This window comes from Procambarus clarkii, chromosome 69 (genome assembly GCF_040958095.1).
Source record: "Procambarus clarkii isolate CNS0578487 chromosome 69, FALCON_Pclarkii_2.0, whole genome shotgun sequence".
Lineage (NCBI taxonomy): Eukaryota > Metazoa > Arthropoda > Malacostraca > Decapoda > Cambaridae > Procambarus > Procambarus clarkii.
The window spans coordinates 10,063,580-10,090,089 of record NC_091218.1 but is presented as its reverse complement, the minus strand read 5'-3'; the positions used below and the strand labels follow the sequence as shown (position 1 = coordinate 10,090,089).

Genomic DNA, 26,510 nt, shown 5'->3' with positions numbered 1-26,510 from the left:
CCAAGTAAACCCATCGATTTTACGTGTGCCTCCTTCCTCCCCTTCACTTGTGGATGTGTTGTGGTGAGGTAATACTGGGCACCACGCCACACTGTGTTACTAGAGTGACGGACGCGGAGATACAAGCACCACAGAGTTTGAAGTAGCACTCGGACGTGAAGTGAAGTGAGGCGAGCCGAGTTGTCGACCTTGTAGAGGAACTTTATGTCGGGCAACTCGACCTGAGTGATCCTCGAGTCTTGTGTCTACGAGCACCTGAGTGCAAGGCGTCTAGGGAGGGGTCGAGTTATCTCACTCCCAGCAGGTGGTTAGACGGAGGAACCCTGCCCCGTGGGTCGGCTGAGGTGCATCACCAGGGGTGAACAGCGGCACCAGGTGACAAGGGGAAGCCAAGCCCAGCCACAATATACTTATACATATACAGAAATATACAATGATTTATATTTAAACATGCACTACGAACACTTAAAGAACTTAATACTTAAGACATCCTGGAATACATGGAGCAATGTGTATCATAATCTAAGTAATTACAAGTTATGGCTCAGTTATGGAACACATATATAACTTGATCATCACAGTGTGCCAACACGGAGACCAACATGGGTGTGCCAACATGGAGACCAACATGGGTGTGCCAACATGAAGACCAACATGGGTGTGCCAACATGGAGACCAACATGGGTGTGCCAACATGGAGACCAACATGGGTGTGCCAACATGGAGACCAACATGGGTGTGCCAACATGGAGACCAACATGGGTGTGCCAACATGAAGACCAACATGGGTGTGCCAACATGGAGACCAACATGGGTGTGCCAACATGGAGACCAACATGGGTGTGCCAACATGAAGACCAACATGGGTGTGCCAACATGGAGACCAACATGGGTGTGCCAACATGGAGACCAACATGGGTGTGCCAACATGGAGACCAACATGGGTGTGCCAACATGAAGACCAACATTGGTGTGCCAACATGAAGACCAACATGCATGTGCTAACATGGAGAGCAACATGGATGCCAACATGGAGAGCAACATGCATGTGCCAACATCGAGAGCAACATGGATGCCAACATGGAGAGCAACATGGATGCCAACCTGGAGAGGAACATGAGTGCCAACATGGAGAGCAACATGGATGCCAACATGGAGAGCAACATGGGTGCAAACATGGAGAGCAACATGAGTGCCAACATCGAGAGCAACATGGATGCCAACATGGAGAGCAACACGAGTGCCAACATGGAGAGCAACATGGATGCCAACATAGAGAGCAACATGGATGCCAACGTGGAGAGCAACATGGATGCCAACATAGAGAGCAACATGGATGCCAACATGGAGAGCAACATGGATGCCAACATAGAGAACAACATGGATGCCAACATGGAGAGCAACATGGATGCCAACATGGAGAGCAACATGGATGCCAACATAGAGAGCAACACGAGTGCCAACATAGAGAGGAACATGAGTGCCAACATGAGTGCCAACATGGAGAGCAACATGGATGCCAACATGGAGAGCAACATGGATGCCAACATGGAGAGCAACATGCATGTGCCAACATGGAGAGCAACATGAGTGCCAACATAGAGAGCAACACGAGTGCCAACATAGAGAGCAACATGAGTGCCAACATAGAGAGCAACATGAGTGCCAACATGGTGTGCAAGGAACCCAGTCATACAAGGCACCGTGAATATCACAACACAGCTTCTGTTTATGTTCCCACATTAGCATTTAGATACCTTGTAGCATCTTCTTCTGAAATTTGTTGAGCCATCGTGGTGGCCAGACAAATGAGTGTGGTGGTGGGCGAGGAGGCAGGAGGCGGTGGCGGGACATCTGGCTCACTCTTCATATTGTTTCGAGTGGTTGGCCGGGCGAACCCAGAGAGTACGGCAATACTATAAACAATACATATTGTTTCTATAAACAATAAACAATAGATATTGTTTATAATAAATTTGCGTTTATATATCACAGAAAACTTTATATTCACACATAATGAGGCTATAAATATATATATACATATAAATGTGTATATAAAATGTTATATTTTTCAAAATAAAAAAATGTTTTTTTTTTCAATTTGACCACCTGTGTGTGGTCACCTGCCACATACAGGTGGCAAGCCCCAGTACCCCCCCAGCCATGCTTAACCCTCCCCCAGCGTCACCCAGCCATGCACTCCCCCTGTGGGAACCGACCTGTGAGATTTATATTTATTTAATTTATATGAATTTATATTTACGTTAATTTGTATACTTCGATAGCAATCTGTATGATGATAAGTGGACTGTATTTCTGCAATAATCTCACAAATCGATCCTCTACACATTAGGGGGAGTTTATATTGAATTTATATATATGCAGCCAATCAAACTACAGTATTAGACTACATACATTGAAGAGGTTCCTTATCTTATTTGTACAGCAGGCCTTAGTCCACCAGATATAACCAGGATGTAGACACCAAATTATCCTCTTTGAGGTAGCTTCCATCACCCAGTAACTGGTACACAAAGCATGCTTCCTCGTCTTGACCTGTCAAAAGGGCGCTATCTATGAAGCCAGAATCCTAATATATGACAGCTATATCAGAGAAAACACTGTACAAGGAACCATAAAGACCTAGGCTTAATTACCTTGTTTGAGTCGATCATTTGTGATCTAACCGGCCCACCCAATATCTACTGACATTAATGGCCATAAATGAAAGATAAACGGGTTTCGGAAAGACACTTCCCTTGAGATTGATGACAGCGTGTTGATGATGGCAGATCACTACTCTGATTTCCATAACACTTCGTCCAAGAGAATTTATAGGAGCCGAATTTGCTCCACGACTCTGTGGTCTTAACAACAATAACAATGGCTGACCACTCCCTCCTCACTCACGCTACTGGCCTACATTGTCCAGATGACAGTAAGTGACAGAAGGGTCACATTTACTCTATTTTAATTCTGATAATTAAGTTTATTTAAGTATATATTTATGGTCTTAACAACAATAACAATGGCTGACCACTCCCTCCTCACTCACGCTACTGGCCTACATTGTCCAGATGACAGTAAGTGACAGAAGGGTCACATTTACTCTATTTTAATTCTGATAATTAAGTTTATTTATATGAGATGTTTTTATGATGGTAAAGTCCAAAGACTAATGTATTTAAGAATAATTCCCACCATAATAGGTGGTGAATTTATAATAGTATGTGGTAATGATATCCCATTTTCTATAGAGGGAAATTCCACTACAAGTTACATTTTCTATGGGTTAACTTGTTTATACAACACAGCAATATTATCTGCCTGTATGATATTATTAAATGGTGTCGGATTTTCCGACATAATTCCCCGGGGGGCTGCTCACGGGTCGAAGTCCTCTTTAGAACAGACGAACACCAATACTCCTCCTTCGAATTATTAGATTAATTTGGTGTTAGTAGTTAGTAATCACACATTTGTGCGTCTGTTCGTACAGGACGGATGTCCCGTACTAGAGTTGCAGGGGTTAGATGTCTAATGCGATTTCATTTCCCTGTTAACGCTTGAAAGGCTAAAATTCAAGCCTAATTACATATTATTTAACCCAGAAGACTGAATGTGATCAAGTACTACAGTCAAGTATGATTCAGGGACTGCAGTGAGATCAGTGACATTAGATGTAACTTGAAGTTTGTTCAGGTAACTGGTCACTGATATATAAACACTGAGGCCCATGGAATACATCTTGATTAAATAATAAATGTATCAAATCAGTCATCAGATTTATTGGGGTTTAATTTAGTTAATTGATTCAGAAGATTGAATAGCTCATCATTAAAGTAAAGTATGGTTCTGGGACTGCAATGGGTTCAGTGACATTGGTCGCAGTGACTTGTAGCTGTTTAGGCTACTGTTCACTGATTTGCCACTGAGGCCTCATGAACTCATCTTTAGCTTTAAATGATGATACTAACATCAACCTCTGTTGGTATAGTCAGCTGTAATCTCCTTAGGATAATGCTACTGGAGAAATATAATTAGCTGACAAATTTAGATTTCTACTGTTGTTGTTGCTGTTGCCTTGTTCTGGGCAAATAATTTGACATAAGGCTGTAACGTGGCCTGAGTGTGATCTTCATAATTCGCTAGATCAACCATAATGTCGTCTATTTCTGTTTCTGATAAATTGGTGTTGGCAAGTTCAGCCACATATGTTGCTATTTGGCATTTGATTTGCTCAAATTTACCTGCAGCTGCTTGATAATAGCTTTCCAGGTCAGCATAATCAACTTGAGATTGTTGTGACAAATCTTCACATTTCTTGATCTGTCATGTTAAGTGGCCTTTAAGACCTGCAAGGGTTCTTCTCATTCTCCCTGCATTATCCATACTGGCTAGTTGGTGAAGCCTTGTGGGGCTTGTACTTGGGCTGCTCATAATACTGAACAAGTACTGATGGTAGCCTAGGGTAAAATTTCTGCACTCACTAGGCGATAATCCTACCTCTACTAGAGGTTAGCACTAAAAATTAATACACATTATATATATACAATCATACACACTAATGATTTGAGTGATAAACCAGTGTCATTGGAAGTACCTTTAGGTTAGCTCTTCTATATCACCCTAGGATAAAATAGACACTAATTAAGCACTCAAAGGTGTAACGATCATAAGTAAATTATTATATATACAACTCAACTCGAGTTGATAAAAATTACACCCAAAATAGGGTCTGTACCATTCATTAATGGTGTTAGGTTGTTTAATATAGTACAACTAGACTATGGTAATAATGGGACTAGGATGAACAATAAATAGTTCAACTAGTCAATGGTAATATCCTACCCTGTTGTGGGTTGGCAATTAGTAAATATTATATTGTGAACACTAGGCAATATATTAAACAATTCTCTATTTTGGAGAAATAATATACATAATTATTGATAATAGCCTCTATGAAACTTCTAATATTATCAAGAAGTATTAAATATTATTAGTGACCTCGCGAAATAAACTCCAGAAAATTCGTGGATAATCTCTCGCGAAATTTAACACCACGAAATCCGTGAACAATCTCGCGAAGACACAGCCACTAATTTGGCTGGCTTCAACATTAGCGCTGTCATTTCACGGAATAACACGCCACCAAATTTGTTATGTGACCATATGAAACCGCTGATGAGGCTGAAATGAACTGAGGGGGCTCCTGAGCTCGCACGAGGCAACGCCGCCGTCTTTGACTGCTGGCTTTGTATAAATCACACTGCACTAGTATATTTAATGAACCCACTGATTAACTGGTTCATCCGGTACTAAGATGACCAAATAATCCGTCATCCGGTTCGAAGATGACTAAATATTGTGGGAACCGACCTGTGAGATTTATATTTATTTAATTTATATGAATTTATATTTACGTTAATTTGTATACTTCGATAGCAATTTGTATGATGATAAGTGGACTGTATTTCTGCAATAATCTCACAAATCGATCCTCTACACATTAGGGGGGGGTTTATATTGAATTTATATATATGCAGCCAATCAAACTACAGTATTAGACTACATACATTGAAGAGGTTCCTTATCTTATTTGTACAGCAGGCCTTAGTCCACCAGATATAACCAGGATGTAGACACCAAATTATCCTCTTTGAGGTAGCTTCCATCACCCAGTAACTGGTACACAATGCATGCTTCCTCGTCTTGACCTGTCAAAAGAGCGCTAGCTATGAAGCCAGAATCCTAATATATGACAGCTATATCAGAGAAAACACTGTACAAGGAACCATAAAGACCTAGGCTTAATTACCTTGTTTGAGTCGATCATTTGTGATCTAACCGGTTCACCCAATATCTACTGACATTAATGGCCATAAATGAAAGATAAACGGGTTTCGGAAAGACACTTCCCTTGAGATTGATGACAGCGTGTTGATGATGGCAGATCATTACTCTGATTTCCATAACACTTCGTCCAAGAGAATTTATAGGAGCCGAATTTGCTCCACGACTCTGTGGTCTTAACAACAATAACAATGGCTGACCACTCCCTCCTCACTCACGCTACTGGCCTACATTGTCCAGATGACAGTAAGTGATAGAAGGGTCACATTTACTCTATTTTAATTCTGATAATTAAGTTAATTTATATGAGATGTTTTTATGATGGTAAAGTCCAAAGACTAATGTATTTAAGAATAATTCCCACCATAATAGGTGGTGAATTTATAATAGTATGTGGTAATGATATCCCGTTTTCTATAGAGGGAAATTCCACTACAAGTTACATTTTCTATGGGTTAACTTGTTTATACAACACAGCAATATTATCTGCCTGTATGATATTATTAAATGGTGTCGGATTTTCCGGCACCCCCAGAGTCACCCAGCCATGCACAACCCTCCCCGAGCGTCACCCAGCCATGCACAACACTCCCCCCGCGTCACCCAGCCATGCACAACACTCCCCCGCGTCACCCAGCCATGCACAACACTCCCCCAGCGTCACCCAGCCATGCACAACACTCCCCCAGCGTCACCCAGCCATACACAACACTCCCCCAGCCATACACAACCTTCCGCAGCGTCACCCAGCCACACACAACACTCCCCCAGCGTCACCCAGCCATACACAACACTCCCCCAGCGTCACCCAGCCATACACAACCTTCCACAGCGTCACCCAGCCATACACAACACTCCCCCCGCGTCACCCAGCCATGCACAACACTCCCCCAGCGTCACCCAGCCATGCACAACACTCCCCCCGCGTCACCCAGCCATGCACAACACTCCCCCAGCGCCACCCAGCCATGCACAACACTCCCCTAGCGTCACCCAGCTATGCACAACACTCCCCCAGCGCCACCCAGTCATACACAACACTCCCCCAGCGCCACCCAGCCATGCACAACACTCCCCCAGCGTCACCCAGCCATGCACAACACTCCCCCAGCGTCACCCAGCCATACACAACCTTCCGCAGCGTCACCCAGCCATGCACAACACTCCCCCAGCGCCACCCAGCCATGCACAACACTTCCCTAGCGTCACCCAGCCATGCACAACACTTCCCCAGCGTCACCCAGCCATGCACAACACTCCCCCAGCGTCACCCAACAATACACAACACTCCCCCAGCACCATCCAGCCACGCACAACCCTCCCTAGCGACACCCAGCCATACACAACACTCCCCCAGCGTCACCCAACCATACACAACACTCCTCCAGCGTCACCCAGCCATGCACAACCTTCACCAGCGTCATCCAGCCATGCACAACGCTCCCCGCGTCACCCAGACATGCACAACACTCCCCCAACGTCACCCAGCCATGCACAACACTCCTCCGCGTCACCCAGCCATGCACAACACTCCCCCGCGTCACCCAGCCATGCACAACACTCCCCCGCGTCACCCAGCCATAGTGCCCAACGACCTGTAGTCAATTACACCTGGGCTCGTCTCCTGCCGCCAATTAGTGCCACTCAACCTGCAGTCCGCATCACTATTGTCAAATACCTTTCAGTGACATATTTTTTCCTGATTCCTATTTGCCCCAGCGCCCCCCCCCCCCAGCCACATCCTACAACCTCACGCTCAGCACCACCACCAACAACCTCACGCTCAGCACCACCAACCCAACAACCTCACGCTCAGCACCACCACCCCAACAACCTCACGCTCAGCACCACCCCAACAACCTCACGCTCAGCACCACCACCCCAACAACCTCACGCTCAGCACCACCCCAACAACCTCACGCTCAGCTCCACCACCCCAACAACCTCACGCTCATCACCACCACCCCAACAACCTCACGCTCAGCACCACCACCAACAACCTCACGCTCAGAACCATCAACAACCTCATGCTCAGCACCACCACCAACAACCTCACGCTCAGCACCACCCCCAACAACCTCACGCTCAGCACCACCACCCCAACAACCTCACGCTCAGCACCACCACCCAACAACATCACGATCAGCACCACCCCCTACATCCTCACGCTCAGCACCACCCCCAACAACCTCACGCTCAGCACCATCAACAACCTCATGCTCAGTACCACCACCACCAACAACCTCACGCTCAGCACCACCACCCCAACAACCTCACGCTCAGCACCACCACCCAACAACCTCACGCTCAGCACCACCACCACCCCAACAACCTCACGCTCAGCACCACCACCCCAACAACCTCACGCTCAGCACCACCCCCAACAACCTCACGCTCAGCACCACCACCACCCCAACAACCTCACGCTCAGCAACACCACCCCACAACAACCTCACGCTCAGCACCACCACCCCACAGCAACCTCACGCTCAGCACCACCACCCCAACTACCTCACGCTCAGCACCACCACCCCAACTACCTCACGCTCAACCCCACCACCCCAACAACCTCACGCTCAGCACCACCACCACCCCAACAACCTCACGCTCAGCACCGCCACCCCACAACAACCTCACGCTCAGCACCACCACCCCACAGCAACCTCACGCTCAGCACCACCACCCCAACTACCTCACGCTCAGCACCACCACCCCAACTACCTCACGCTCAACTCCACCACCCCAACTACCTCACGCTCAACCCCACCACCCCAACAACCTCACGCTCAGCACCACCACCAACAACCTCACGCTCAGCACCACCACCCCAACAACCTCACGCTCAGCACCACCACCCCAACAACCTCACGCTCAGCACCACCACCCCAACAACCTCACGCTCAGCACCACCACCCCAACAACCTCACGCTCAGCACCATCAACAACCTCATGCTCAGCACCACCACCAACAACCTCACGCTCAGCACCACCCATAACAACCTCACGCTCAGCACCACCACCCCAACAACCTCACGCTCAGCACCACCACCCAACAACCTCACGCTCAGCACCACCCCCAACATCCTCACGCTCAGCACCACCCCCAACAACCTCACGCTCAGCACCATCAACAACCTCATGCTCAGTACCACCAATACCAACAACCTCACGCTCAGCACCACCACCCCAACAACCTCACGTTTAGCACCACCACCCAACAACCTCACGCTCAGCACCACCACCACCCCAACAACCTCACGCTCAGCACCACCACCCCAACAACCTCACGCTCAGCACCACCCCCAACAACCTCACGCTCAGCACCACCACCACCCCAACAACCTCACGCTCAGCACCACCACCCCAACAACCTCACGCTCAGCACCACCACCCCACAGCAACCTCACGCTCAGCACCACCACCCCAACTACCTCACGCTCAGCACCACCACCCCAACTACCTCACGCTCAACCCCACCACCCCAACAACCTCACGCTCAGCACCACCACCAACAACCTCACGCTCAGCACCACCACCCCAACAACCTCACGCTCAGCACCACCACCAACAACCTCACGCTCAGCACCACCACCCCAACAACCTCACGGTCAGCACCACCACCCCAACAACCTCACGCTCAGCACCACCACCCCCAACAACCTCACGCTCAGCACCACCACCCCCAACAACCTCACGCTCAGCACCACCACCCCCAACAACCTCACGCTCAACCCCACCACCCCAACAACCTCACGCTCAACCCCACCACCCCAACAACCTCACGCTCAGCACCACCACCCCAACAACCTCACGCTCAGCACCACCACCCCAACAACCTCACGCTCAGCACCACAACAACCTCACGCTCAACCCCACCACCGCAACAACCTCACGCTCAGCACCACCACCCCAACAACCTCACGCTCAGCAACACCACCCCACAACAACCTCACGCTCAGCACCACCACCCCACAGCAACCTCACGCTCAGCACCACCACCCCAACTACCTCACGCTCAGCACCACCACCCCAACTACCTCACGCTCAACCCCACCACCCCAACAACCTCACGCTCAGCACCACCACCACCCCAACAACCTCACGCTCAGCACCGCCACCCCACAACAACCTCACGCTCAGCACCACCACCCCACAGCAACCTCACGCTCAGCACCACCACCCCAACTACCTCACGCTCAGCACCACCACCCCAACTACCTCACGCTCAACTCCACCACCCCAACTACCTCACGCTCAACCCCACCACCCCAACAACCTCACGCTCAGCACCACCACCAACAACCTCACGCTCAGCACCACCACCCCCAACAACCTCACGCTCAGCACCACCACCCCAACAACCTCACGCTCAGCACCACCACCCCAACAACCTCACGCTCAGCACCACCACCCCAACAACCTCACGCTCAGCACCATCAACAACCTCATGCTCAGCACCACCACCAACAACCTCACGCTCAGCACCACCCATAACAACCTCACGCTCAGCACCACCACCCCAACAACCTCACGCTCAGCACCACCACCCAACAACCTCACGCTCAGCACCACCCCCAACATCCTCACGCTCAGCACCACCCCCAACAACCTCACGCTCAGCACCATCAACAACCTCATGCTCAGTACCACCAATACCAACAACCTCACGCTCAGCACCACCACCCCAACAACCTCACGTTTAGCACCACCACCCAACAACCTCACGCTCAGCACCACCACCACCCCAACAACCTCACGCTCAGCACCACCACCCCAACAACCTCACGCTCAGCACCACCCCCAACAACCTCACGCTCAGCACCACCACCACCCCAACAACCTCACGCTCAGCACCACCACCCCAACAACCTCACGCTCAGCACCACCACCCCACAGCAACCTCACGCTCAGCACCACCACCCCAACTACCTCACGCTCAGCACCACCACCCCAACTACCTCACGCTCAACCCCACCACCCCAACAACCTCACGCTCAGCACCACCACCAACAACCTCACGCTCAGCACCACCACCCCAACAACCTCACGCTCAGCACCACCACCAACAACCTCACGCTCAGCACCACCACCCCAACAACCTCACGGTCAGCACCACCACCCCAACAACCTCACGCTCAGCACCACCACCCCCAACAACCTCACGCTCAGCACCACCACCCCCAACAACCTCACGCTCAGCACCACCACCCCCAACAACCTCACGCTCAACCCCACCACCCCAACAACCTCACGCTCAACACCACCACCCCAACAACCTCACGCTCAGCACCACCACCCCAACAACCTCACGCTCAGCACCACCACCCCAACAACCTCACGCTCAGCACCACAACAACCTCACGCTCAACCCCACCACCCCAACAACCTCACGCTCAGCACCACCACCCCAACAACCTCACGCTCAGCACCACCACCCCAACAACCTCACGCTCAGCACCACAACAGCCTCACGCTCAGCACCACCACCCCAACAACCTCACGCTCAACCCCACCACCCCAACAACCTCACGCTCAGCACCACCACCAACAACCTCACGCTCAGCACCACCACCCCCAACAACCTCACGCTCAGCACCACCACCCCCAACAACCTCACGCTCAACCCCACCACCCCAACAACCTCACGCTCAGCACCACCACCCCAACAACCTCACGCTCAGCACCACAACAACCTCACGCTCAGCACCACCACCCCAACAACCTCACGCTCAGCACCACCAACAACCTCACGCTCAGCACCACCACCCCAACAACCTCACGCTCAGCACCACCACCCCAACAACCTCACGCTCAGCACCACCAACAACCTCACGCTCAGCATCACCACCCCAACAACCTCACGCTCAGCACCACCACCCCAACAACCTCTCGCTCAGCACCACCACCCCAACAACCTCACGCTCAGCACCACCACCCCCAACAACCTCACGCTCAGCACCACCACCCGCAACAACCTCACGCTCAGGACCACCACCCCAACAACCTCCGCTCAGCACCACCTCCCCCAACAACCTCACGCTCAGCACCACCACCCCCAACAACCTCACGCTCAGCACCACCACCCCCAACAACCTCACGCTCAACCCCACCACCCCAACAACCTCACGCTCAGCACCACCACCCCAACAACCTCACGCTCAGCACCACCACCCCAACAACCTCACGCTCAGCACCACCACCCCAACAACCTCACGCTCAGCACCACCACCCCAACAACCTCACTCTCAGCACCACCACCAACAACCTCACGCTCAGCACCACCACCAACAACCTCACGCTCAGCACCACCACCAACAACCTCACGCTCAGCACCACCACGACCCAACAACCTCACGCTCAGCACCACCACCACCCTAACAGCCTAACGCTCAGCACCACCACCCCAACAACCTCACGCTCAGCACCACCACCACCCCAACAACCTCACGTTCAGCACCACCACACCAACCACCTCACGCTCAGCACCATCACACCAACCACCTCACGCTCAGCACCACCACCCTAACAACCTCACGCTCAGCACCACCACCACCCCAACAACCTCACGCTCAGCACCACCACCCCACAACAACCTCACGCTCAGCACCGCCACCCCACAACAACCTCACGCTCAGCACCGCCACCCCACAACAACCTCACGCTCAGCTCCACCACCACCAACAACCTCACGCTCAGCACCACCACGCCACCAACAACCTCACGATCAGCACCACCACCACCCCAACAACCTCACGCTCAGCACCACCACCACCCCAGCAACCTCACGCTCAGCACCACCACCAACAACCTCACGCTCAGCACCACCCCCAACATCCTCACGCTCAGCACCACCTACCCAGCAACCTCACGCTCAGCACCACCACCCCACAGCAACCTCACGCTTAGCACCACCACCCCACAGCAACCTCACGCTCAGCACCACCACCTCACAGCAACCTCACGCTCAGCTCCACCACCCCACAACAACCTCACGCTCAGCACCACCACCCTTAACAACCTCACGCTCAGCACCACCACCCTTAACAACCTCACGCTCAGCACCACCACCCCTAACAACCTCACGCTCAGCACCACCACCCCACAACAACCTCACGCTCAGCACCACCACCCCACAACAACCTCACGCTCAGCACCGCCACCCCACAACAACCTCACGCTCAGCACCACCACCCCCAACAACCTCACGCTCAGCACCACCACCCCACAACAACCTCACGCTCAGCACCACCACCCCACAACAACCTCACGCTCAGCACCACCACCCCCAACAACCTCACGCTCAGCACCACCTCCCCACAACAACCTCACGCTCAGCACCACCACCCCACAACAACCTCACGCTCAGCACCACCACCCCACAACAACCTCACGCTAAGCACCACCACCCCAGTCCAGGGCAGAGTTTCTTTCACCCTATGCCCCTGTTACCTAGCAGTAAAATTGGTACCTGGGTGTTAGTCAGCTGTCACGGGCTGCTTCCTGGGGGTGGAGGCCTGGTCGAGGACCGGGCCGCGGGGACACTAAAAAGCCCCAAAATCATCTCAAGATAACCCCTATATCCTCATGCTCAGCACCACCACCAACAACAGGTCTTACGCTCAACACCACCACCCCAACAACTTCACGCTCAGTACCACCACCCCCAACAACCTCACGCTCAGCACCACCACCCCAACAACTTCACGCTCAGCACCACCACCCAACAACCTAACGCTCAGCACCACCACCCCAACAACCTCACGCTCAGTACCACCACCCCCAACAACCTCACGCTCAACACCACCACCCCAACAACTTCACGCTCAGCACCACCACCCAACAACCTAACGCTCAGCACCACCACCCCAACAACCTCACGCTCAGTACCACCACCCCCAACAACCTCACGCTCAGCACCACCACTGTTGCGGCCCTAATGGGACGCAACCGGGTTCTTCTCTGATGGTATTAGAGTTTGGGTATCCGGCCCCAAGTTAGTAGAGTCTTTCATGGGGTGAGCTCCGTAATGCAAGTAAAATAACGGGAGATACATTAAATACACAAGTTTATCATTTTCTCTCTCTATATATAATTCTTTTCCCACCACCATATAAATTAAGTCACAAACGGGAAATATTACTACACAATATATATCTTCGTTTCCCTCTGAAGACGCTGAAGACTTGGCGACGCTCACTTCGTGCAGTCCTGCCTAGTTTCCTATTCCATGGCACAACCCTCTGCAGGTACCAGGAAACCACGATGAATCTACCCTGGCCACAGGCCAGCCAAATCACAATTCCACTAGGTGCCTCGTCGTGAAGGCCCACAACCACAGTCCAGCCTATAGCTGGCAGGTACCAATCAGCCTCACTGTTAGGCCACTTCACGACGAATACTAGGGTTGCGAGCCCTAGGCAGGAGCCTCGTGTAACTCGCTGGTTACTCCCCTCGGTCGGCACCGCAGTTGGTTGTCTCTTCCACCAGCCAGCCCCGGATACGGCGAATCCCGTCACTGCCACTCCTCAGGCAGACAGTTGAACACTCAGCAGTGCTCGTCCGGTGGCGGCTCACTGCTTCTACAAAGCAGACTGGTGAAGAGACCTTGGCTGCCTTGGGTAGACTGATACATCGTACATCACAGCCGTCCTAAGTTGACTCTGTGAAAGCAGACACGTCATCAGTACGGGGACACTACATGGGAACCACTAGGAAACATCACTTACTGGCTTATACACAAACGTACAGCTTCTAGCTCAATAGATTGCGCTGATGTTCTGAGCTCCACCTCACCAGAGGTCAGCACTAGCTACCTCACGAGCTACCAGGACAAGGATCTAGCGTGTCGAGCTGGCATATTCCTGCCACCACTAGATGGTGTTGTCCATTTCGTGGGGGATTCGGGAGCGGACTCACAGATGGCGTTGACGTCACTGCTCCGTGCTCTGACGATGAACTTGGGTTCGTAACAACCACCCAGCAGCCTCACGCTCAGCACCACCACCCCAACAACCTCACGCTCAGCACCACCACCACAACAACCTCACGCTCAGCACCACCACCCCAACAACCTCACGCTCAGCACCACCACCACAACAACCTCACGCTCAGCACCACCACCCCAACAACCTCACGCTCAGCACCACCACCCCAACAACCTCACGCTCAGTACCACCACCACAACAACCTCACGCTCAGCACCACCACCCCAACAACCTCACGCTCAGCACCACCACCCCAACAACCTCACGCTCAGCACCACCACCCCAACAACCTCACGCTCAGCACCACCACCCCAACAACCTCACGCTCAGCACCACCACCCCAACAACCTCACGCTCAGCACCACCACCCCAACAACCTCACGCTCAGCACCACCACCCCAACAACCTCACGCTCAGCACCACCACCACAACAACCTCACGCTCAGCACCACCACCCCAACAACCTCACGCTCAGCACCACCACCCCAACAACCTCACGCTCAGCACCACCACCCCAACAACCTCACGCTCAGCACCACCACCACAACAACCTCACGCTCAGCACCACCACCCCAACAACCTCACGCTCAGCACCACCACCCCAACAACCTCACGCTCAGTACCACCGCAACAACCTCACGCTCAGCACCACCACAACAACGTCACGCTCAGCACCACCACCACAACAACCTCACGCTCAGCACCACCACCACAACAACCTCACGCTCAGTACCACCACAACAACCTCACGCTCAGCACCACCACAACAACGTCACGCTCAGCACCACCACCACAACAACGTCACGCTCAGCACCACCACCACAACAACGTCACGCTCAGCACCACCACCACAACAACCTCACGCTCAGCACCACCACCACAACAACCTCACGCTCAGCACCACCACCACAACAACCTCACGCTCAGCACCACCACCACAACAACCTCACGCTCAGCACCACCACCACAACAACCTCACGCTCAGCACCACCACCACAACAACCTCACGCTCAGCACCACCACCACAACAACCTCACGCTCAGCACCACCACCACAACAACCTCACGCTCAGCACCACCACCACAACAACCTCACGCTCAGCACCACCACCCCAACAACCTCACGCTCAGCACCACCACCCAACAACCTCACGCTCAGCACCACCTCCCCAACAACCTCACGCTCAGCACCACCACAACAACCTCACGCTCAGCACCACCACCCAATAACCTCACGCTCAGCACCACCACCACAACAACCTCACGCTCAGCACCACCACCACAACCTCACGCTCAGCACCACCACCCCAGCAACCTCACGCTCAGCACCACCACAACAACCTCACGCTCAGCACCACCACCCAACAACCTCACGCTCAGCACCACCACCCAACAACCTCACGCTCAGCACCACCACCCAACAACCTCACGCTCAGCACCACCACCCCAACAACCTCACGCTCAGCACCACCACCCCAACTACCTCACGCTCAGCACCACCACCCCAACAACCTCACGCTCAGCACCACCACCCCAACAACCTCACGCTCAGCACCACCACCCCAACAACCTCACGCTCAGCACCACCTCCCCAACAACCTCACGCTCAGCACCACCACCCCAACAACCTCACGCTCAGCACCACCACCACAACAACCTCACGCTCAGCACCACCACCCAATAACCTCACGCTCAGCACCACCACCACAACAACCTCACGCTCAGCACCACCACCACAACCTCACGCTCAGCACCACCACCCCAACAACCTCACGCTCAGCACCACCACAACAACCTCACGCTCAGCACCACCACCCAACAACCTCACGCTCAGCACCACCACCCAACAACCTCACGCTCAGCACCACCACCCAACAACCTCACGCTCAGCACCACCACCCCAACAACCTCACGCTCAGCACCACCACCCCAACTACCTCACGCTCAGCACCACCACAACAACCTCACGCTCAGCACCACCACCCAACAACCTCACGCTCAGCACCACCACCCAACAACCTCACGCTCAGCACCACCACCCAACAACCTCACGCTCAGCACCACCACCCCAACAACCTCACGCTCAGCACCACCACCCCAACTACCTCACGCTCAGCACCACCACCCCAACAACCTCACGCTCAGCACCACCACCCCAACAACCTCACGCTCAGCACCACCACCCCAACAACCTCACGCTCAGCACCACCACCCCAACAACCTCACGCTCAGCACCACCACCCCAACAACCTCACGCTCAGCACCACCACCCCAACAACCTCACGCTCAGCACCACCACCCCAACAACCTCACGCTCAGCACCACCACCACAACAACCTCACGCTCAGCACCACCACCCCCAACAACCTCACGCTCAGCACCACCACCCCAACAACCTCACGCTCAGTACCACCACAACAACCTCACGCTCAGCACCACCACAACAACGTCACGCTCAGCACCACCACCACAACAACGTCACGCTCAGCACCACCACCACAACAACGTCACGCTCAGCACCACCACCACAACAACCTCACGCTCAGCACCACCACCACAACAACCTCACGCTCAGCACCACCACCACAACAACCTCACGCTCAGCACCACCACCACAACAACCTCACGCTCAGCACCACCACCACAACAACCTCACGCTCAGCACCACCACCACAACAACCTCACGCTCAGCACCACCACCTACCTACCTTGAGGCTACCTTGAGGTGCTTCCGGGGCTTAGTGTCCCCGCGGCCCGGTCGTCGACCAGGCCTCCTGGTTGCTGGACTGATCAACCAGGCTGTTAGACGCGGCTGCTCGCAGCCTGACGTATGAGTCACAGCCTGGTTGATCAGGTATCCTTTGGAGGTGCTTATCCAGTTCTCTCTTGAACACTGTGAGGGGTTTGCCAGTTATGCCCCTTATGTGTAGTGGAAGCGTGTTGAACAGTCTCGGGCCTCTGATGTTGATAGAGTTCTCTCTCAGAGTACCTGTTGCACCTCTGCTTTTCAACGGGGGTATTCTGCACATCCTGCCATGTCTTCTGGTCTCATGTGGTGTTATTTCTGTGTGCAGGTTTGGGACCAGCCCCTCAATTATTTTCCACGTGTAAATTATTATGTATCTCTCCCGCCTGCGCTCAAGGGAGTACAGATTTAGGCTCTTTAGTCGGTCCCAGTAATTTAGATGTTTTACTGAGTGGATTCTAGCAGTAAAGGATCTCTGCACGCTCTCTAGGTCAGCAATTTCTCCAGCTTTGAAAGGGGCTGTCATTATGCAGCAGTACTCCACTCTAGAGAGCACAAGCGTTTTGAAAAGTATCATCATCGGTATAGCATCTCTAGTGTGAAAAGTTCTTGTTATCCAACCTGTCATTTTTCTTGCAGTTGTGACGGCTACTTTATTGTGTTCTTTAAAGGTAAGGTCTTCCGACATGAGTACACCCAGGTCCTTTACATTGCCTTTTCGTTCTATGTTATGACTTGCCTGCGTTTTGTACGTGGTTTCTGTTTTTATATTTTCAATTTTTCCACCACACCACCAACCACCACAACAACCTCACGCTCAGCACCACCACAACAACCTCACGCTCAGCACCACCACCCAACAACCTCACGCTCAGCACCACCACCCAACAACCTCACGCTCAGCACCACCACCCAACAACCTCACGCTCAGCACCACCACCCCAACAACCTCACGCTCAGCACCACCACCCCAACTACCTCACGCTCAGCACCACCACCCCAACAACCTCACGCTCAGCACCACCACCCCAACTACCTCACGCTCAGCACCACCACCATCCCCAACAACCTCGCGCTAAGCACCACCACCCAACAACCTCACGCTCAGCACCACCACCAACAACCTCACGCTCAGCACCACCACCCCAACTACCTCACGCTCAGCACCACCACCAACAACCTCACGCTCAGCAGGTTAATGACCAAGCACCAACATCACTTCAGCCCTAATCTGCTACTGCTGACACTGTGGTCCCTCTCATCTCGTCCCATCAGCATCCCCCCCATCTCGTCCCATCAGCATCCTTCCATCTCGTCCCATCAGCATCCCCCATCTCGTCCCATCAGCATCCCCCCCATCTCGTCCCATCAGCATCCCCCCATCTCGTCCCATCAGCATCCTCCCATTTCGTCCCATCAGCATCCCCCCCATCTCGTCCCATCAGCATCCCCCCATTTCGTCCCATCAGCATCCCCCCATCTCGGCCCATCAGCATTCCCCCATCTCGTGTTATCAGCATCCTCCCATCTCGTCCCATCAGTATCCCCCCTCTCGTCCCATCAGCATCCCCCATCTCGTCCCTTCAGCATCCCCCCATCTCGTGCTATCAGCATCCCCCATCTCCCAGCAGCATCCCCCCATCTCGTGTTATCAGCATCCTCCCACCTCGTACCATCATCCCCCATCTCGTCCCATCAGCATCCCTCCATCTCGTCCCATCAGCATCCCCCATCTCGTCCCATCAGCATCCCCCCATCTCGTCCCATCAGCATCCCCCCATTTCGTCCCATCAGCATCCCCCCATCTCGTCCCATCAGCATCCCCCAATTTCGTCCCATCAGCATCCCCCCATCTCGTCCCATCAGCATCCCCCCATTTCGTCCCATCAGCATTCCCCCCATCTCGTCCCATCAGCATCCCCCCATTTCGTCCCATCAGCATCCCCCCATCTCGTCCCATCAGCATCCCCCCATTTCGTCCCATCAGCATCACCCCCATCTCGTCCCATCAGCATCCCCCATCTCGTCCCATCAGCATCCCCCCATCTCGTCCCATCAGCATCCTCCTATCTCGTCCCATCAACATCCTCCTATCTCATCCCATCAGCATCCCCCATCTCGTGTTATCAGCATCCCCTCATCTCGTCCCATCAGCATCCCCCCATCTCGTCCCATCAGCATCCCCCCATCTCGTGTTATCAGCATCCCCTCATCTCGTCCCATCAGCATCCCCCATCTCGTCCCATCAGCATCCCCCCATTTCGTCCCATCAGCATCCCCCCATCTCGTCCCATCAGCATCCCCCCATTTCGTCCCATCAGCATCACCCCCATCTCGTCCCATCAGCATCCCCCCATCTCGTCCCATCAGCATCCCCCCATCTCGTCCCATCAGCATCCTCCTATCTCGTCCCATCAACATCCTCCTATCTCATCCCATCAGCATCCCCCATCTCGTGTCATCAGCATCCCCTCATCTCGTCCCATCAGCATCCCCCCATCTCGTCCCATCAGCATCCCCCCATCTCGTGTTATCAGCATCCCCTCATCTCGTCCCATCAGCATCCCCCATCTCGTCCCATCAGCATCCCCCCATCTCGTGTTATCAGCATCCCCCCATCTCGTCCCATCAGCATCCCCCCATCTCGTGTTATCAGCATCCCCTCATCTCGTCCCATCAGCATCCCCCATCTCGTCCCATCAGCATCCCCCATCTCGTCCCATCAGCAAGCCTCCCTATCTCTCCACACTAACTAGTGGCTCCCATGCCCCTTGCTACCAAACAGATGTCTCCAGATAACAAACAGTGTGAGGAACTAACTTATCTTGAGGTTATCTTGAGATGATTTCGGGGCTTAGCGTCCCCGCGGCCCGGTCATCGACCAGGCCTCCTTTTTTATACACACACCCAGGAAGCAGTCCGTAGCAGCTATATAACTCCCAGGTACCTATTTACTGCTAGGTAACAGGAGCATCAGGGGTGATAGAAACATTTTGCTCATTTGTCTCCGCCTCCACCGGGGATCGAACCCGTAACCTCAGGATTTCGAATCCGATGCGGTGTCCACCCAGTTGTCATGCGTCAAGCGCCAACGTCATCGTAGTGTTGACAATATCACAATTCAACGCCCGAAGATACGTCATCAACGTTGAACCAGCGTTGATAACGTTCATTCAACGTTGAACCAGCGTTGATAACGTTCATTCAACGTTGAACCAGCGTTGATAACGTTCATTCAACGTTGAACCAGCGTTGATAACGTTCATTCAACGTTGAACCAGCGTTGATAACGTTCATTCAACGTTGAACCAGCGTTGATAACGTTCATTCAACGTTGAACCAGCGTTGATAACGTTCATTCAACGTTGAACCAGCGTTGATAACGTTCATTCAACGTTGAACCAGCGTTGATAACGTTCATTCAACGTTGAACCAGCGTTGATAACGTTCATTCAACGTTGAACCAGCGTTGATAACGTTCATTCAACGTTGAACCAGCGTTGATAACGTTCATTCAACGTTGAACCAGCGTTGATAACGTTCATTCAACGTTGAACCAGCGTTGATAACGTTCATTCAACGTTGAACCAGCGTTGATAACGTTCATTCAACGTTGAACCAGCGTTGATAACGTTCATTCAACGTTGAACCAGCGTTGATAACGTTCATTCAACGTTGAACCAGCGTTGATAACGTTCATTCAACGTTGAACCAGCGTTGATAACGTTCATTCAACGTTGAACCAGCGTTGATAACGTTCATTCAACGTTGAACCAACTCCACTGGTGGATATTTTCCCCGGTGGGTTCTTGATCCAGCTGTGTGTACACTATATATTTCTTATATCACATCTCCCACAGTTAAATGTCTTTATATCAGGTTTGTCTTAATGCTTAGGCTGCGGCCGTTCGTATCCATGTGGAGTGTCCAGGCTGCAAGTCGGTTTGTTACTTTTTCTAAGTAAGAAAACAAGAAAATTAAACGAGAAGAGGATAAAGAGGAACGTAATTATTTACTCTTCAATTGAACACTTGAATTAGGAGTCGCCATCGAGGCTAGCGGTCGGGTTGGGCCGTTCATCACCTTAAATCTCAACATTATGTTAACACAGCAGCGTTTCTGTACGTTCTTAAAACGTTCTAAATGCTCTTAGAACGGTCTAAACGTTATACAGCTTTCTAAACATTATACAGCTTTCTAAGCGTTATACAGCTTTCTAAACTTTAAACGTTATACAGCTTTCTAAACATTATTCAGCTTTCTAAGCGTTATACAGCTTTCTAAGCGTTATACAGCTTTCTAAGCGTTATACAGCTTTCTAAACGTTATACAGCTTTCTAAGCGTTATACAGCTTTCTAAACGTTATACAGCTTTCTAAGCGTTATACAGCTTTCTAAGCGTTATACAGCTTTCTAAGCGTTATACAGCTTTCTAAGCGTTATACAGCTTTCTAAGCGTTATACAGCTTTCTAAGCGTTATACAGCTTTCTAAGCGTTATACAGCTTTCTAAGCGTTATACAGCTTTCTAAACGTTATACAGCTTTCTAAGCGTTATACAGCTTTCTAAACGTTATACAGCTTTCTAAGCGTTATACAGCTTTCTAAGCGTTATACAGCTTTCTAAGCGTTATACAGCTTTCTAAACGTTATACAGCGTTCTACACGTTATAAACTTACAACGATATAAACGTTCAATGTCACAGTGAATGTTGTGTATTATATATTAACGTTCCAAACGTTTCTACCTCATAAACGATGAATCAATGTATGAATCTCGCCGTCGAAATCTTCGTCAGTGGGAAAAAATATCAAAGAATGGCGTTGGTTTGACGCCATTCTTCAGCGTTGAATCACCATTGATGATGTTGAGTATGTTGAATTGGCGGTGTCCTCGGATGTTGGGTCCTCTACGACCTTAGTCGCCACGCTGAAACGATCTCAAGGCAGATATCAGTGGGCACGATATCCAAGACCTCAAGGCAGACACCACTGGGGGACGATATCAAGGACCTCAAGGCAGACTCCACTGGGCACGATATCCAAGACCTCAAGGCAGACACCACTGGGGGACGATATCAAGGACCTCAAGGCAGACTCCACTGGGCACGATATCCAAGACCTCAAGGCAGACACCACTTGGCACGATATCCAAGACCTCAAGGCAGACACCACTGGGGGACGATATCAAAGACCTCAAGGTAGACACCACTGGGGGACGATATCAAGGACCTCAAGGCAGACTCCACTGGGCACGATATCCAAGACCTCAAGGCAGACACCACTTGGCACGATATCCAAGACCTCAAGGCAGACACCACTGGGGGACGATATCAAAGACCTCAAGGCAGACACCACTGGGGGACGATATCAAAGACCTCAAGGCAGACACCACTGGGGGACGATATCAAAGACCTCAGGGCAAACACCACTGGGCACGATATCCAAGACCTCAAGGCCGACACCACTGGGGGACGATATCAAGGACCTCAAGGCAGACTCCACTGGGCACGATATCCAAGACCTCAAGGTAGACAACACTGGGGGACGATATCAAAGACCTCAAGGCAGACACCACTGGGCACGATATCCAAGACCTCAAGGTAGACAACACTGGGGGACGATATCAAAGACCTCAAGGCAGACACCACTTGGCGCGATATCCAAGACCTCAAGGCAGACACCACTGGGGGACGATATCAAGGACCTCAAGGCAGACACCACTGGGCGCGATATCCAAGACCTCAAGGCAGACACCACTGGGGAACGATATCCAAGACCTTAAGGCAGACACCACTGGGGGACGATATCAAAGACCTCAAGGCAGACACCACTGGGGGACGATATCAAAGACCTCAAGGCAGACTCCACTGGGCACGATATCCAATACCTCAAGGCAGACACCACTGGGCACGATATCCAAGACCTCAAGGCAGACACCACTGGGCACGATATCCAAGACCTTAAGGCAGACACCACTGGGGGACGATATCAAAGACCTCAAGGCAGACTCCACTCGGCACGATATCCAAGATCTCAAGGCAGACACCACTGGACACGATATCCTAGACCTCAAGGCAGACACCAGTGGGCATGATATCCAAGACCTCAAGGCAGACAACACTGGGCACGATATCCAAGACCTTGAGGCAGACACCACTGGGCGCGATATCCAAGACCTCAAGGCAGACACCACTGGGCACGATATCCAAGACCTCAAGACAGACACCAGTGGGCATGATATCCAAGACCTCAAGGCAGACAACACTGGGCACGATATCCAAGACCTTAAGGCAGACACCACTGGGTGCGATATCCTAGGCCAGGGGTCTCCAAACTATGGCCCGCGGGCCACATCCGGCCCGCCACATAATTTCATCCGGCTCTCCAAACAAATCCCTGTGTGGTGGCCTTGAAAAAATAATTATCGTACGAATGGCATCACAGAATTATTCAAAGCTGGAGCTGCTGACTGGTGGCGCTCAACCCGAGTCAGTTTTCCTCTCTCTCGATAGTGTGACGCACAGATACTAATACTGGTAGGTATGTGTTGTGCATTACAACCAATCAGTTGTGTATAACTGTATATTGTGGGGATGGAGGGCGAGTGGGGCTTCGCTGCTTCCGTTTCAGGGAGCTTTTCCTTTTTCTTTTTCCAAAATGAAGTATGTGAAATCTAACTATCGAGCAAATTTGTCTGATGATCACTTGAAATCAATTCTTACAATTGGCTCATCTAATCTGGAACCTGATTTTAATGAAATTTTGAAGTCAAAACGACAGTATCATTCGTCACACTACTTTGGTTGCATAAAACTAAAGGCAGGAATCTATTTAGTTTACCCTGATTTTTTTCCATAAAGATATGTTTTAATTTTTCCAAGTTTATACTTTAATATTTGAGGAAATTAAATTACTGGCACTGATTTGTTTTTTGTTTTTTTTTTGTTTTTTATTCCTCCGGCCCGCATAAATATGGTAAATACATAATGTGGCCCTTACATTGACAAGTTTGGAGACCCCTGGTCTAGACCTCAAGGTAGACACCAGTGGGCACGATATCCTAGACCTCAAGGTAGACACCAGTGGGCACGATATCCTAGACCTCAAGGTAGACACCAGTGGGCACGATATCCTAGACCTCAAGGTAGACACCAGTGGGCACGATATCCAAGACCTCAAGGTAGACACCAGTGGGCACGATATCCAAGACCTCAAGGTAGACACCAGTGGGCACGATATCCTAGACCTCAAGGTAGACACCAGTGGGCACGATATCCAAGACCTCAAGGTAGACACCAGTGGGCGCGATATCCTAGACCTCAAGGCAGACACCAGTGGGCGCGATATCCTAGACCTCAAGGCAGACACCAGTGGGCACGATATCCAAGACCTCAAGGCAGACACCAGTGGGCGCGATATCCTAGACCTCAAGGCAGACACCAGTGGGCGCGATATCCTAGACCTCAAGGTAGACACCAGTGGGCACGATATCCTAGACCTCAAGGTAGACACCAGTGGGCGCGATATCCTAGACCTCAAGGCAGACACCAGTGGGCGCGATATCCTAGACCTCAAGGCAGACACCAGTGGGCGCGATATCCTAGACCTCAAGGTAGACACCAGTGGGCACGATATCCTAGACCTCAAGGTAGACACCAGTGGGCGCGATATCCTAGACCTCAAGGCAGACACCAGTGGGCGCGATATCCTAGACCTCAAGGCAGACACCACTGGGCACGATATTGAAGACCTCAAGGCAGACACCACTGGACACGATATCCAAGACCTCAAGGCAGACACCAGTGGGCACGATATCCAAGACCTTAAGGCAGACACCAGTGGGCACGATATCCAAGACCTCAAGGCAGACAACACTGGGCACGATATCCAAGACCTCAAGGCCGACACCACTGGGCACGATATCCAAGACCTCAAGGCAGACACCACTGGGCGCGATGTCCAAGACTTTAAGGCAGACACCACTGGGCGCGATATCCAAGACCTCAAGGCAGACAACACTGGGCACGATATCCAAGACCTTAAGGCAGACACTACTGGGCGCGATATCCTAGACCTTAAGGCAGACACCAGTGAGCACGATATCCAAGACCTAGAGACAGACACCAGTGGGCATGATATCCAAGACCTCAAGACAGACACCAGTGGGCATGATATCAAAGACCTCAAGACAGACACCACTGGGCACGATATCCAAGACCTCAAGGGAGGCACCACTGGGCACGATATCCAAGACCTTAAGGCAGACACCACTGGGCGCGATATCCAAGACCTCAAGACAGACACCAGTGGGCATGATATCAAAGACCTCAAGACAGACACCACTGGGCACGATATCCAAGACCTCAAGGCAGACAACACTGGGCACGATATCCAAGACCTTAAGGCAGACACCACTGGGCACGATATCCAAGACCTTAAGGCAGACACCACTGGGCACGATATCCAAGACCTCAAGGCAGACAACACTGGGCACGATATCCAAGACCTCAAGGCAGACACCACTGGGCACGATATCCAAGACCTCAAGGCAGACAACAGTGGGCACGATATCCAAGACCTCAAGGCAGACAACACTGGGCACGATATTCAAGACCTCAAGGCAGACACCAGTGTGCGCGATATCCAAGACCTCAAGGCAGACAACACTGGGCACGATATCCAAGACCTCAAGGCAGACAACACTGGGCACGATATTCAAGACCTCAAGGCAGACACCAGTGTGCGCGATATCCAAGACCTCAAGGCAGACAACACTGGGCACGATATCCAAGACCTCAAGGCAGACAACACTGGGCGCGATATCCAAGAAAAACGCCAGTTCATCTACGAATCAACGTCATGAACGTTGACTCAACGTTATTTTTAACGTTGATAACATTCATTCCAAACCTCGCCCCCGCCAGCC

General features: G+C 51.9%; 1 protein-coding gene across 1 annotated transcript; it reads left to right on the top strand.

Moving 5' to 3' along the window:
- The first annotated feature begins 1,586 nt into the window (after positions 1-1,586).
- Positions 1,587-26,447, top strand: LOC123772346 (protein starmaker-like). Its single transcript, XM_045765439.2, has 3 exons — positions 1,587-1,673; positions 23,482-23,888; positions 24,593-26,447. The coding sequence occupies exons 1-3, from the start codon at positions 1,587-1,589 to the stop codon at positions 26,445-26,447; spliced, it is 2,349 nt and encodes a 782-aa protein (XP_045621395.2).
- The last annotated feature ends 63 nt before the right edge of the window (positions 26,448-26,510 follow it).

What these genes read in the sequence shown, in the direction of transcription:
- LOC123772346 (XM_045765439.2), top strand. Translation starts at nt 1,587, where the DNA reads ATGAGTGCCAACATAGAGAGCAACACGAGTGCCAACATAGAGAGCAAC. An exon ending in GCAACATGAGTGCCAACATG is followed by an intron (nt 1,674 to 23,481) that starts GTGTGCAAGGAA and finishes ACCTCAAGGCAG; the next exon opens with ACACCACTGGGCACGATATC. An exon ending in CTTAAGGCAGACACCACTGG is followed by an intron (nt 23,889 to 24,592) that starts GTGCGATATCCT and finishes TACATTGACAAG; the next exon opens with TTTGGAGACCCCTGGTCTAG.